Here is a 16,207-nt window from a genome sequence, read left to right as displayed (position 1 = left end):
GTTGTTTATTTGTTTGTTATTTCTTGTTGATAAAAAAGTGGCAGATTGGGGAAATCTTTCATGTGTTCATTTATTCAAAAAATATTGATGTGATGCTAATTTCTAAATTGACTGACTGGTGTAATTTCTACACTAGTAAAATGTTTTCCCTTCATTGTGCTATTTCAAATATTTTGCCTTGAGAGGGAGAGGGAGAGGGAAAGGGGGAGGGGGAGGGAGAAGGAGAGGGAGGGGAGAGAGAGGGGGGGGTTGTGTGTGTGTGTTTTTTTTTTCGGAGTCAGAGAAACTTTTTACTTGTGAGGAACCCACGAAGAAAGTGTGTGCGTGTTAGTTTGTGTGCGTGTGTGTGAGTGTGTGCGTGTCCGTGCTGGAGCGGCGACCATGCAGGTAAAAACAAGAGGCATTAGCTAATTGCTTTCAACTTAATTAAAGCGCACATCGAATAGAAATGAGAGCGGGAGTCGGAGCGGGGTGCTGCGACGGATACAGGATCGAGTCATAAGTGACCGATTGCGACGTGACGTATACCCGACTCTTACAAAGCGAACATTAAATTCCAAACTTTTTGCCCCGTGTTTTGCCTTGCTCGTCTCTCGTTTTTAAAGCAGAATGTCGAGGGAGGCGATCAGGGATCACGGACTAACCAGTTTCAATTCATTGTCTTATTTTACAACCCCCCAATCGTTTAATTCTCCTCGCCAATTACGCTATTAAAATGTCACCGTCGGACGAGCATGTGTTGCATTGTGAGGGTTTAAAACGTACGATTCCGAAGGGGGCGTCAAACCGGGTTTAGAGAGGAGGAGGAGGGGGAGGAGGAAAGAGGGAGGCGGAAAGAGGGAGGCGGAAAGAGGGAGGCGAGTGTTTTCGAAACACATCTGTAAGATGAGAGCGTTTGTTAATTAAATGGCTCAAGTCAGGCTAGGCCTCAATTTGCACTGTTAAGGAAGGAAGCAACCATGCAAACAAGCAGGAGGGAGGCGGACCACTAGTCAATGCCCGGTGGGTAAGGAGAGAAATCGAGGGCCGTGTTTTTGATAAGCAGGCAACGGTTGAGTGTGGTAATGTTTTAGGGGGTTGGTGAAGTGGCTGTGGCCGAAGGCCACCTGGATCATGCAGAGTTTGAAATGGGAGGGGTGGATTGAGAGAGGCAGAGCGAGAAAGACTCGCCCCGTTCAGACCTTAATTATCTCTGCTTGCTAACAGGGCTAGCCTAGCAAAGTGATACGAATTGGACTGACTCCACAATTTTTGTTTACCAAGAAGCGCAGAGTCGACTGGAGCCCGGTTGCGGTGTGTTTCTACTATAGTTTGACTGTATGTATTGTGTCTATCACGTTATTATGCTTGGGAAAGTAACAGCAGAGCTATAGTCATACGACGGTACAAGACTGGGTGGGTTGTGGAGCCGTTCACCTTAGCTTGCTAGCTAATTGATTCACGACTCCAGCTAATTAGACTGTTTGCTAATTAATCAACTGTTATCATCAAGACAACAATCAAAATGTGCTTTACCTTTTAATGAATACGCACGCCATGTGTAGCTTTTAAATCTGGGGCTATTTGACGTCAGTAGTATTATCTGGTCATGTACCCCTGCTAGCTTGCTAATTGGCGTGACGAGGAAGTGAGAATTGTAGCTCTGTCGACAGTTCGTCCCCATGTATGAGGCAACTTTGCTTGCCTTTCCTTTTGCATACTGTATTTTGATCATTGAAAGCCTATGTACGGTACAATGTGTGCTTTATTATTTAGTCTTGGAAGAGATTGCATGTAAGATTTGGTCACGGCATATACGCTTTTTAGATACATCTTTGTGTGCGTGTGTATACATCTATAAAATAGATATGAATATATGGATATCTGTCAGTAAAATTGAGTTACGTTGCTGGATTTTATATTTTTCAAACGTTATTGCCAAGGGAATGCATTATATATTAGAAAATCTCACAACCCAACATCGAGCTAAAATGTAACAAGTATACTGAGCTAATTGATGTCTGATGGTGAAACCATTGACTTTCTGAGGTCTGATTTTGTGCAGTTTTTTTTTAATTCACCTTAAGACTGATTTTGTCAATGTTTTCATGCTCAAAAAGATTCAAGCGGCAAGGTTCAAACTCAGTTTGGGTTGTTTGGACACACTAATGTTGAAGCTGATCTCTGAGCTTAACCAGAATTGCTATATAAAATTCACAAATTGTCACAAGGTAAACGCTGAATTTCAAATCTTCCTCTTAAAATAGTTCAAAAGTCATGTTTTTTTTTTAGGTCGGGCATGTCCATTAACAATGGAATTTCTTTTTAGAACCCAAAAGAGTGAGCAGCTTTTAAACAACGTGAGACCCTAACCCCTCATCTCATTTTCTGAACCGATTCATCCTCATTAGGGTTGTGAGGGTGCTGGAGCCTATCCCAGCTGTCTCCGGGCCAGAGGTGTGGGACACCCTGAATCGGTGGCCAGCTGATCACACGGCACAAGGAGAAGGGCAACCATGCACACTCACACCCATACCTAGGGGCAATTTAGTGTCCAATCAGCCTACCATGCATGTCTTTGGAATGTGGGAGGAAACCGGAGTACCCGGAGGAAACCCACGCAGGCCCGGAGAGAAGAGTTTTTGTGTAAAGAACTTATTGGTCACAAACTGCCCCTGATAGTTATTTACTGAAAACTTTTGCCCAAATTTATACTGCATACTGTTTATCCAATCTACTCCGAAGAAGTAAAGAAAGATGAAAGAGTGAGGGAGAAACAATGCAACAAAAGAGATGAATATTAGTTTTGTCCCAATTTATGATCCTCACTGGTCTGGGCCTGGCCCTCTAGTGGCAGAGGACCCTGCTGGACCCAGTTGACAGTTGTACTACACCACAGTCCACTTGAAAGCAAACTGTCTGCACCAGAGTTCGCTGTTTTGTATGCACCCTTTCCCAAGGTGCGCACCATGGATGTTTTAGGGATGGTCTGGACCAACCAGGACGTGTAAATATGTTATCAGTTAATTATAGAATTTTCATGTTGTCACACTCTTAGAATAATTCACTGTCTTTAAAAAAATACAAACTGAAATCCTTTATTTATCATTGTGTTTCCTTAAAAATCTGGATTTCTTTTTTTAAAAATTTCAAAATACAAAGTTCCAAAGTACTGCTGTAGTGCACAAAATAGGAGGCAGTTGGGAGAATATTTGCACTTGTATACATGAATGTAGTAGTGAGAGAGGACATGAAAGTGGCTGGTGTAGAAAAGGGTGATGCAAAGGACAGGGTGAAATTGAAAATTTTGATTTTCTGTGGCAAGCCGAAAGTGTAATAGTATTGGTACATTTTTTAAAATGCTGGAAACTTTTATCATTAATCATCCATTAGGGAACAAAATCATGGCGCTTTTTAATCATCTAAAGATTGACTTGGACCTAATCAGATTCAATTCATGCCATATCAACAATGGCAAGATCGTATAATTGTGCATCAGGTCCTTTTAGTGGACTGCATTAATTGGTACTCGCCTGTCCCATAACAGTTTACAGATTGTGATGCCTAAAATTTTAAACACTTTATGCAGGATCGTCACATCCATACTTTGCCATACACTCAATGGGCTAAGTCTTTTGTGAATTCATCCTTTTCTGACATAATTAAATTTTCCTTAACTCAATATGTTTGCTTTTCTCCAATAATACTTCCTAATCTACCATTTATATCTTCACCGGGAGGTTGCAGTGCTTTCCCAAATGGTCCGTGGTAAAAACCATCGACCTGAAATGCAAAATCAATTTTGAATGTGGCGATATTCTCCACTTTTACACCTGTGTGCTAAGAGCACATGGGCACATATTTAATGGAGCTTAGTGTCAAGCCAAAGATCATGTGGTTTATATGGATGAGAGTGAAAAGGATTGTCTTTATTTTGGGGATATTGGTAAGGAAAAATCGTATTTAGGGCACAAAAACTTGTGGATGATTCATCTGATGTATATATGAACTAACTAGAAGTATCGCAGTTCTTAGGTTTTTGGTTTAAGCCTTGGCTCATCTGGAATTAGAGCTGTGTTAGCTCTGTATAAACAATACTTATTTGTAAATTCAGCTTCAGGATGCACCCTTTTAGTATCTCTGCTCATTGTTTGCAGTTCTGATGTGTGGGGTGTCTGCTGTAAGGAATTTGAATGATGGTCTTTCCCTGTTTCCCTGCTGCTTCTACTTTATATGGTACTTTGATTTCTCGTTAGGATCACTGAACAACATAAATTGTCCCCAGGTGTTAGTGTTTATACTTGTTTTTTAAAGCAGGCTTGACCAGTCCAGTGCATATTTCGATTGATTTTCACTTCTGAAACCGTAATAGAAACTTGAGTATGCACCCACTAACCTATTCTGATGCATTAATATTTGATGATAAACATACCTAACCATTAAATGCAATAAAATGAACAAAGGCTTGTGGTCTCAGTTATAACTCTTGTTGTGCTGTGACAAGTTGTTCTCACACGGCTGTACAAACTGTCCAAATTGTTACCTTGAAGTGTCAAGAAATGATATCACTGTCACCTGGGCTTCCTTTTGAATTGTTTCTTGTATATATAACGTATAATTAATCATTGTTTGTTTGCAAGTTAATGCTGTTCATTTTCATAGGCAGTGATCATAGGAAATGATACAAAACTAAATTAAATTCCCCAAAATAGGTGTTTTTTGTTGGATTTTAAATGAACACATGATGTTTTTTGGCATCTCGGAAGCCCCTAAAAGAAAAAAAAGCTTCAATTTCAATGTTTGTCTCTTACTAAATGTTATTTAAGTTTTTAGTATTGAAGATAGAATTTCTAATGATGCACTTTGTTCATATTAGTTATCCGCTAATTTTTAAATATAGTAATTAGCACGTCGGTCCTCAGGTACAGGTACTCTGGTTGCCTCCCACATCCCAAAAACATGCATGTAGGCTAGTTGAACACTAAAATTTTCCCCTAGGAGTGAGTGTGCGTGAGTAGTTGTCTGTATCCGTGTGCCCTGGGATTGGCTCGCCTCCAATCCAGGGTGTCCCGTGCCTGGTGCCTGTAGTCAGCCGGGATAGGCTCCAGCACCCCCCATGGCCCTTGGGAGGATAAGCGGTAAAGAAAATGAATGAAAACATTACTGCAAATTAGCAGTTAAGAACTTGGCTCTGCTTAAAAAAACTTGAAACTTTACTACTTCCCAACTGACTAACTACTTGTCCCTTTGTCAGGAGGAGTCTGGGCAGAAGGCACGCATTTACAGCAATGGCATCGCATCATGGCTGTGCCCTTTGTGCCAAAAAGGGCAAATGGACCAAGCCTCCCTGTCTCAACATCTCACTGAACAACACAGCGTGCTTCCAACGTGTGTTGGCAAACTGTTAAATATTGTAAGTGTAGCTTAGTAATAACTAATGAACCTGGTCGTTGCTCAAATATGTGAAAACATTGTTGAGCTGGTTCTAAAGATGCTCACTGTTGTGCATTATACAGTCAGTGTTTTTAATTTCATTTTTTTCTTGAATATGACAATGGTGTTCACTTTCTTCATTCATTCATCTTTCATACCGCTTATCTTCACAATTGTTCCGGGGGTTTCTGCAGCCTATCCCAGCCAACCACAGGCAGCATGCGGGGCACACACCTGGAATTGGGCACAATGAAACACACAACCACTTGCGCTCACAATCACACTACCACCACCCAGTGGGAATCGAAACCAGCCTGCCTGAGCCAAAGTCAGGTGGAAGAACCACTGCACCATTTCTTCCTCACTTTTTTAATCATACAAAAGCTTGCTTTGGTGTTTTTCCTTGGCTAAACTGTATTTTCAACATCTGCTTTAGCTGTCTGAAAGGTTGCTAAAATGTACACAGGCTGTCAAGTGACACTTATTCTTTGCTCCAGAAACTTTGTTTTATTTTTCTGATGTAATGGTATTATTTGTGATGCTTTTGTGTTCTTTAACATTGGTAGCTAAAGGGAGTTGGCTCTATACGTGTGCCTTGAGGCTAATAAAAAAAATAGAAGCATACTTAACTGCTATGTGTAATCGAGCCTCACAAGCAGGGCATTGCGTTTATTTTTTTCATTCATTTTCGGAACCGCTGAATTTGAAAATATTTCTGAGCCAGCTGTTATTATAGCATTATTTGCTGATCCTCTTCATTTCTTTTAATCAGTCTGTTCTAAAACAGGGGCTGAGGAGCAAAGAAAAAGGAGGTGCACCAATATCGAAAGGTAATTATCAACATTTTCCCAGTTCTATAAAATACATACCTGCTTGTTTAGTACCAAATGACAATTGTTGCACTATTAAAATAAAATAAAAAAATCTCTTTTGAAAAATGGGTAAGATGAGAAAGGAAAATTTCAGTTAAACGTGTGCAGGCCCCACAGCTGATATTGCCCCTGCTAAGTCCAGTCTCTCAGTAAAAGGGATCTGAGCATGGTCGGGGCTATGATATAGATGCAGAATCATGAGCTCCCTCCGAGGTAGAAGCCTCGCCACCACTTTGGAATGCAGAAGATTGCGCTGCCATCTTGGTGCGCTTCAATTGATTACGCCTTTCCCAACTCAATCCAAAATTAGAACTCCCCTTTTTTGGCATAATTGGTGAAAATGACGGTGCAAACATAGGCAAAGTATGCAAAAAAGGAATGTACAATATATACAGAAGCATGAGTATGGCTTTTAAGAAAAAGTAAGGGAAAACTGACGGTCAATTTCAAAAGAAAGGATGACAAATTTTACTTTTGCTTAAAACTACCATGAGAGCAGCAAGTTAACATATTTCTGGTCAGGCATACTCCTTGATAATCCTTGCATATGCTCAAAGCTTGAGTTTACACACTTGGAGAAAGTAAAGAAATTCAAATACTCGTCTATTTGGATCTGACAGCCGTTTCTGGCCACTATAATGTCAACTCTATGATACACGTTTGGACAAACGTAGCGTGAGAATGTTAACATAAAACATCCACCCATCCATAAACCACTCTTTATCTATTCTATGCTCCCCGAAATACTTTTTTTCCTCTTGTCGTGACGGAAAGACTCGGCGAGACACGATGGTGCTGGACGCGCTGACCCAATGTAGGACGCCTTTCCACGTCTTTTACAAACATAATTTTCGGAAGAATTTCCGCCAGCGAGTTTCCACACATTCATCCATAAATCACGCTTTATAAGGATTATAGAATAGATAAAGCGTGATTTATGGATGGGTGAACGTTTTACAACTCCCGTCACGACAGAAAAAAAAAGTGTTCCGGGAGCACCTGCAAACTTGCTGGCGGGAATTCTTCAGAAAATGATGTTTGTAAATGACGTGGAAAGGCGTCCTACCTTACGACCAATCTGCCACGCAGTGCGTTTAGGGCACATCATGTAAAACATTGATTCCTACATCAACTGCTTTCAGCTTTAACAAATAAAAGATTGAGTTTACACACTTGGAGGTGAAGAAATTCAATCACTCATCTATTAGAATTTCAACTTTATGTTGCACGGTTTGGACAAACGATGCGAGACAATCTTAACATACAACACCCCCATACATAAACCACGCTTTATAAGGACTGTAGAAAAAACATATTTGATAATCACATTAAAAATGATTAAATGATTTTCAAAATATGGAAATAAATACATCAAATTAAAAATAAAATATAAAGGAAAAAATAAGAAAATAATAATTTCTTAAATACTTTTTATATACATTTAAATATATGTATGTGAACATAAGGAAAATTTAGTCAAATGAGGGGGCGATCCTTAATGTGTTGAACTCTTCAACTAATGATCAATCAAATTACAAGTCTACAATTGCATGCAATTGAATAGCTAAAAGTACTGTGATCCTTCACCGCTTTGCGACAAACACTACAAATAGCTAAGTTCAAGATCTTGTCTTCTCCTGTCTTGTTGCGAGTGAGTTTTCTATCGCACATATCACACTTGGATAAAGCCAACGCCTAGCCTTTTACAGGTATGTTTAGATTTTGAATCGTCGTTTAAAATGCCTCCTTCCTGTGGAAGAATCATTTCCGGAACCACCGCCACCTCCCCTTTGGGGAATGGAACCACAGCAAGCAGAAGCAGAGGGCGGCGCCGGCACGCTGCTTCCATGTTGCAGGGCGGAGCCACAGCGAGCCGAGGGGAAGAGGATGCCTTTCTGGACATTCTTGTTCAAAAATAAAGTCTAAGATCTTTGGTTCACACGGATCGCCTGACGCTGTGGGGATGCTGTTAGCTGGCTTCATCGTAAAGCCAGTCTTACTCAACAAGTTCGACCGTCCTCATGCTTTTAAATATAAACAAGAACAAAGCCTTGCTGTCGGTCTAGTGGATGAGCAACCGGAAAGCCTGGATCACGAAAGCCTTCACAAAGTGTTTCATCCCGAAGTCGAAGCTGTACCTCGTTGAAAAGGGGCTCCCCTTCAAGGACTTGGACTAAAACTCCCTTTACCAGTTTTTGGGGGGTATTTATATCTAGCAGAAAGGGACTATTTTCACTGTGAGTACAGTATTTAAAGTATTTACATTTTTAAAATATTTATGTATTATATTTCGAATAATACATCAGTCTTCATATGCTTATAACTAATATTTAATAAATACACTTCTTGATAATTGTACTTGTGTACTTGTATTTTTATATAGGTGCGAAAACATGTAGTATGGTATGTAGTAATAATAGGGGTGATCCTACTTCGCTGTTGTTCGATCATCGTAGCCATGTCTGGTTTACATTATCCGTGAAAAACAAGGGATTGGTGTACAGAACTGGAACATGATAGGCATTACAAAATCCAATTAGTAGCCAATGCCAGCTCTTGCATATGATTTGCGGTTAGCGTTTTCAGTTCACGTTATGAATACCATAAGCAAATAGCCTCCACGTTAGCATAGCACACAGTTGTCAAACTGTTTCCAGAAAGGGGCAAGTGGGTGCTGGTTTTCCTCCCTACCGAATAAGCGCATACAGTTAGGCCAGTGAAGAGGTCTTCTGGAAGATGCAGCACCTGACTGCAATCAACTCATTACAGTTGTAAGAGAACAGATCGGTGAAAAGGTGTCGTCTTGGTGGGTTGGAACGAAAACCCGCACCCTCTTGGCCCTTTCTTGAATGAGTTTGACACCTATAGCATAGTGCTAGACATGAGGATCAACAGAACCAATCAATCAGTGAACAGTCCAATCCAAGGCACACTTGAACACAAATACTACAACAAACCTTTAAATATGCAGAAGAGGAAATAAGTAGTTGAGCACACACTGAGCTTTCATATTAAGAAATAAATGAACAAATATTTCAGTTTATAACTGATAAATACTTACACAAAATAATTCTAAATAATTAAAAATGTATTTGCATTTCTTTCGGGGAAATTTGACCAGATTGCAATACATGATGTAATGCTTGACAACATGGATGTTTTCTTTTTCTTTTAGTTTCTTCACAATTTGGTATACATCAGCAGTAATTTTATTTAGCTATCAGCAGGTCATCTCCAAATCCTGGAGAGTTTGAGAGTGGTGGTTAAAAACTCCAAGTTCAAGTCCTAGATCAAATACTGTGAGTGGCCGCAGTGCACACGCATTACGTACTGCGTGAGCTGCGTGATAGCTGAGCGGCTAATTATTGGTCAGCACACTACGGGCTTGTTGATTGGCTCATGAATTTCAAACAGTGTTGGGCATTTTCTTACTAAAACTATCAAAAGCGCCAGTTGCTTGAAAGTACAGTGGTACCTCAACATACGAGTGCTCCGACATAAGAGCAATTTTAGATACAAGTAACATTTTGAGCAAATATTTATCTTGAGATACGAGACAAATTTTGATAAACGAGCAGACAGCGGAGGCGAGAGGCTGCTCATAAGATCATCATGGGCACTGTCTCTCTCCCTGCAACTCCCTCGGGTAATGTCTCTGCGAGCACTGGGCGGAGCGTTGCATTTTTTCAGTGTTTTTTTCCCCCGTTAGTCAGTGCGAATGGCGTATATTCTACTTCTCGTTGGCAAGTGGTCGTTCGTTATCCTATTGTGAGGACATTTGTGTGCATGATTTTCGGAATATTTTAAAGGGAATACAAAAGCAAAAAACCCTCGATAGGTTGCATTTGAAAGTCAGGGTGGAGGCGGGGCAACTAGAGCCAACCGGGAGAAGAAAGGTATAAAATGTAAAACAAAATTAGAATTAAGTTTAGTGTAAAGTTAGATTACATTGATTTTTGAGTCTGTATCGTAATCCACGTTCATTTAAATTTGTTTATGTTATGAGCGCATTGCCGTGCCACAAGGCACCCCCTCTCTGTCCGTCTCCCTTCCAAAATCCATCTAATTTTAATAATATTAAGCAGATTTTAGTGCTATTAAACCACTAGTTATTTGTTACTCTGTTAATAGATGCAAATTAGAACAAATACAAATGTTTTTCCACTCCAATATCCTGTTTTTTGTGTTTTTTCAAAGGGAATGGGAATTCCTTTTAGTTCATTTCTATGGGAAACGTTCGTTTGAGTTATGAGTAAATCGACATACAAGTTCAGTCCCGGAACGCTTTCAGCTCGTATCTCGAAGTACAACTGTATAACTTTCATAAATGTTAGCGTTGTTCCATAAAAGATAGCTATTTTTGCAAAACGAATAATGCAAAATAACAAATAATGATATAATAATGATAATGATTGTAATGATAATAATAACAATAATAATAAATATGTTGAGTGGCAGAATGAAAGTTGGATTTTCTGGATATGAAAAAGAAAATCCAATTACAGTCATACCTCCACTTACGAATTCCTCTAGGTGTGACATTTTCAGGTTACAAAAGCGTTTTATATGCAAATTAAGTGCCTTGAGATACAAAAAAACATCCAAGTTATGATATCCCCCAAAAAGTAAATCCATTCCTTATCTGTTATTTTATATTGAAAATATTGTCGCAGATGCATTGATTCTCACTTTAGAACAGGGGTAGGGAACATCCCTCACCTTGCTGGATCCAACCATCTCTGCCTGTCCCTAACCCTCTCATACACCCCACTCCGGCCGGAGGCTAACAAGGCCACAAATAAAGATAATAAAAACATGGCCTGAGGACGCCCTTTCTCAGCTGCAGGACTGTTTTTCCCGCACCATTTGAGAACTTTTTGAACACCACTACCTCCAGGACTACACGGACACTGTACTTTCCTATATCAAAAACTGTACGAACACTAACCCGGTTAATAAATGTATACGGGTTTTTCCTAACCAAAAACTGGATGAACAGTGAGACACAGGCACTCAGTAAAAGCCGTAACACCGCCTTCAGGTCAGGGGACAAGGTACAATACAGCGCTGCCAGAGCAGACCTGAAGAGAGACATTAAAAAGGCCAAGGCAGCATATACAAGGAAAATTGAGGAGCACTTCACAGAAAATAACCCAATGAAGATGTGGCAGGGAATACGACATATTACCAATTACAATGACAATAATGTGTCTGTTAACACAGATGCCTCACTAGCGGAGGAACTGAACCGTTTCTTTGCCCGCTTTGAGACTGACTGAAATCGGATTCAGTCTCAACACATCCACCACCTTGCAGCAGTACCCTTAAGCTTCAGGAATATGAAGTGAGACAGGTACTGCGGCCTGTGAACACCAGGAAGGCTGCTGCCCCTGACGGAGTACCTGGGAAGGTGCTCAAAGCCTGTGCTGACCAGCTGCTTGGAGTTTTCACAAAGATTTTCAATTGTTCCCTGCAACAATCCATCATCCCCTCCTGCCTGAAATCTGCCACCATTATCCCTGTCCCTAAAAAGCCAACCATTGACAGCCCTAATGATTACAGGCCTGTTGCACTTACGCCTGTGATCATGAAGTGCTTTGAAAACTTGGTCGCCCGCCACATCAGGGATATAATCCCTCTGTTGGGTTTAATCACCAGACATTTGTATCAGCAATCTGAAAAGGAGGAAATCACAGAGAATTTTAGTAAACTTTATTTAAAAATGAGAGGTTCTCAGGACCATTCGCGTCTCAGCCCTTCGAAACACTCTGAAGAAAATCTCCCCTCGCCAAGTCTCTTATTGTGTTTTGGGAGTGTCCAAGTTACAGGAAGTTTCAAGCTGATCAAAGGAGATTTCTCTCCCAGTTACAAAAGGTTCTTTGATGTATGACCATATGCCCCTTCAAGATAACATCTTTATAGTCTCCTTCCCGATATCCTGCAACTCTCACACAATAGTTCAAACAGATGTCGGCCCCCTGGGTAGTTCCTCTTTGTTGAATAAGGTGAAACTTCCCAAGGGCTCAAGACACTAATTCTATTAACTAACATTTCGACAGTCATACCAGAATCAGGATAACTTATATAAAATAATTCCAACACCCTCCCTCAGTTGACCCTCACCAGTTTGCTTATAGAGCAAACAGGTCCACTAAGGACGCCATCGCCGTAGCTCTACACACAGCACTGAGCCACCTGGAGCACCATGGGAACTATGTGAGGATGCTTTTCATTGACTGTAGCTCAGCCTTCAACACTATAATACCGGATATTCTGGCTGACAAACCACCTTGGACTATCCTCTTCCATCTGATGCTGGATTAAGAATTTCTTAACCAACCATCCACAAACTGGGAATTGGTCCCCACCTCTCTTCCTCCATTACACTGAGCACTGGCTCCCCTCAAGGTTGTGTACTGAGCCCTCTTCTTTACTCCCTCTACACATACGACTGTGCACCGACCCACCACTCTAACGCCACCATCAAATGACATCGATGTGGACTGTGGTCGGACTCATCTCAGGGGGGATGAGTCTGCCTAGAGAGATGAGGTCAACAAACTGTCTTTGTGGTGTTTGGTGAACAATCTCACACTAAACACCAAGAAAACTAAAGAAATAATCCTGGACTTTCACAAACACAAGTTAATTACAAATCTAACTTGGCAGGTTCGCACGCTTTCATTGTTTTATTCAAACCCGTAAGTAAGTGATCACTCGTGACCTTGTACACATTTAAAGATGAGCAGATAAATGCTTTTATGTTATAGTTATTTGAAATCACCGTGCGCCACTCTAAATCCTGAGCGACAAACAACCATCAAAAACGATCAACCACATGACTAGAAGCACCCAAAAATGATCAACTACGGTCAAATTGTGGAACTCGTATGGTGGCTTAAAGGACAACATCATTTTAAGTTGCATTTTAAATGGAAAAATTAAGGCATTTTTAAAACAGATGAAATTTTAACCAGAAAAAGTGCCGTTTTCATCACGAGGGAGCTACAAGGTCAAATAATAATAAAATACTGGATGAATGATAAAATAAACTTAATGCGGGCGGAATTTCTCTAATCCTGCAGCAGAGGTGGCGGCAAATATTAGAATTACAGTACAAAGTGTGACTCTCACTTCCAAATATCGGTCAAGTACTCCTCATAAATGGAGTTTGTGTAGACAGGGTCCAGTGCTTCAAATTGCTGGGGGTCCACGTCACGGACGAGCGCTTCTGGTCTACCAACACCATGGCAGTGGTGAAGAAGGCCCAGGAATGACTCCATTTCCTGAGGGTACCCAGGAGGAACAACTTGGACACTAAGCTTCTGGTAACCTTCTATAGAGCCACTGTGGAGAGCATCCTGGCATACTGCATTACAGTGTGGAACGCTGGAAGCATGGCAGCAGACAGAAAAGCCATGCAGAGTGATCAACACCACCCAGAAGATCATCGGCTGCTCCCTGCCCTCACTGGATGACATTGCCAGCCCTCGCTACCTCAGCAGACATTGTTAGGGACCCATACCACCCTGGTCACGACCTGTTCCAGCTGCTGCCCTCTGGCAGAGGCTACAGGTCTCACAAAACACGGACAAATAGACTTAGGGACAGTTTTTTCCCCCACAGCCCATCGGGGCTCTGAACTTGCATTAGCACAACACACAATCCCTTCTGTTCAATAACCTCGGTGTGCAATAACAATGTGCAATATTTTAGAAACACCAAACTGCAAGGCAAGGGCCTTTTTGTTCATGGAATGCATAGCCTGGTGAAGGCTTTTATGACAAAGTTGCCGTATCTTTCAAGCCAACTGGAGAGCAAAAATCTCATTCCAATGCAAACCTCGAAAGAAGTCACACTATCAGCTGATCGCCTCTGCAGGGATTCATCCATGTTACGAGCACTTAATGGTGAGTTTTCAAGGCGATTTGATGATCTCAGATAAATCAGTGAAATGCACCTGATTTCCTCTCCCTTTACCTGCAGTGTGGATAATGCACCCAGTGATGTTCAGCTGGAACTTAATTCCCTGCAGTCTGAACTGGCAGACCAATTTAAGTCAGGTTCACTTCTTGATTTTTACTATTCTCTCAAGGAGGAGAGCTTTCCAAACATGAGGAGACATGCTCAGATGTTGTTTGTTCTCTTTGCCTCTTCCTGCATATGTGAACAAACATTCTCACTGAAGTTTAACAAATCCAGATACAGATCCTTTCTCACCGATGATCACCAGTCCCGTTAAAACCCAAAAGAGACTAGATTTCCCTCACTAAACAAGAGAAACGCAAAATACGGTGTTAGACTACAACCAGCAGTGAACTGGGGCACTTTCTTTGAAGGACTCAAAATCACAGTTCAGTTACAATCATTATATTATACAGTGGTACCTCAAAAAATGGTCTTAATTCGTTCCGGGACTGAGCTCGTATGTCGATTTAATGCTAACTCAAATGAACGTTTCCCATAGAAATGAACTAAAAACAAATTAATTTGTTCCAACCCTATGAAAAAACAAAAAAACAGAATATTGGATTGGAAAAATATTTTCATTTGTTCTAATTCGCCATCTATTAACAAAGTAACAAATAACTAGTGGTTTAATAGTACTAAAATGTGTTTAATAGTCCTAAAATTAGACGGATTTCGCAGAGGGGAGAGTGAGAGAGGGACAGAGAGAGGGGAGTTGTGGGTTTTTTTGCACGGCAACGCACTCGTAACATAACATAAACAAATTTAAATGAATTTGGAATATGCTGCAGACACACTCAATTAAATTTAATCTAACCTTACACTAAACTTAATTATAATTTTGTTTTAAATTTTTATACCTTTCTTCTCCCGGGTTCGCTCTATTTGCCCCGCCTCCACCGTGACTTTCAGATGCAACCTATCGAGGGTTGTTTGCTTTTGTCTTAACTTCAAAATATTCCAAAAATGATGCACACAAATGTCCTCACAATAGGATAACGCACGACCACTTGCCAACTTGCCCGGGAAGTAGTACTCCTCTTATTAGCGAACAAGCTCCTCGTCATTCGCACTGACTAACGGGAAAAAAAAACACTGAAAAAATGCAACGCTTCACCCAGTGCACGAGGGAGTGGCGGGGAGAGAGACAGTGCCCATGATGTTCTTATGAGCAGCCTCTCGCCTCCGCTGTCTGCTCGTATATCGAAATTTGTCTCGTAGCTCAAGATAAATATTTGCTTGAAATTTTACTCGTATCTCAGATGCTCATACAGACGCTCCCCTACTTATGAACATTCAACTTACGAACAACGGTACATACGAACATGTCTGCAAATTGCGTTTAAGTCGAAAAATGTTTGTAAGTCCAATTTTGTATTTTTTTCCCCGAGTCGTGCTTCTTTCCGCCGCTAATACCGACGGCTGGCGCTGTGAGGGCTCAGCTCACCCAGCATCTACCTTCTTCGTTGCAATGCGGAAGTGCGTGAACGTATCTCCAGTGGGCAAAGAACCTCTTTCATTTGTATCATTAAATATCTCGTGCATCCATTATTGAATAAGGTTGGTAAAAAGCGAAATGCTTCTATTGAGGGAGTTGCAAGGAAGAGGCAAGCCATTTCATTTGAAACGAGTGGCAATAATAACGAAGCTTGATGCCCGTGAGAGTGGTGATTGTTTCACGGGCATACAACTTCAATCGTTCGACTGTCAGTACCATTTATAAACAGAAAGATCGAGCAGCAGGACCCAAATATTGAACGTTGCACAAAGTTTGCAAATCAATTGAATGATGCCATACAGTGCTACCGCATCATTTATGATGAAAAAAAGAAGAAAACTGTGCAATCGTCGTTAAATCGCTTCTTTCGGCCAGTTTCTAATACATAAATCTCTCTCTATACAGTACTGTACATATTCTCTCTATTTTATTAAAAAAAAAATTCAGTACAAACCAA

The 16,207-nt window shown here is 40.8% G+C and overlaps 1 protein-coding gene across 8 annotated transcripts in view; it reads left to right on the top strand.

The window, feature by feature from the left end:
• The first annotated feature begins 270 nt into the window (after positions 1-270).
• Positions 271-16,207, top strand: part of zfhx2 (zinc finger homeobox 2) — a 35,611-nt gene continuing 19,674 nt past the window's right edge. The window contains exons 1-3 of one of the 8 annotated variants that reach the window (XM_077623833.1): positions 271-387; positions 5,234-5,392; positions 6,200-6,242. In XM_077623833.1, coding sequence (XP_077479959.1) covers positions 382-387; positions 5,234-5,392; positions 6,200-6,242 — 208 coding nt within the window. In that variant the 5' untranslated portion in view covers positions 271-381. The other 7 variants (XM_077623835.1, XM_077623837.1, XM_077623836.1 and 4 more) reach the window with 7 other exon arrangements.

This window comes from Stigmatopora argus, chromosome 17 (genome assembly GCF_051989625.1).
Source record: "Stigmatopora argus isolate UIUO_Sarg chromosome 17, RoL_Sarg_1.0, whole genome shotgun sequence".
Lineage (NCBI taxonomy): Eukaryota > Metazoa > Chordata > Actinopteri > Syngnathiformes > Syngnathidae > Stigmatopora > Stigmatopora argus.
The sequence above is the reverse complement of the archived record's forward strand: the minus strand, read 5'-3'. Positions and strand labels throughout refer to the sequence as shown.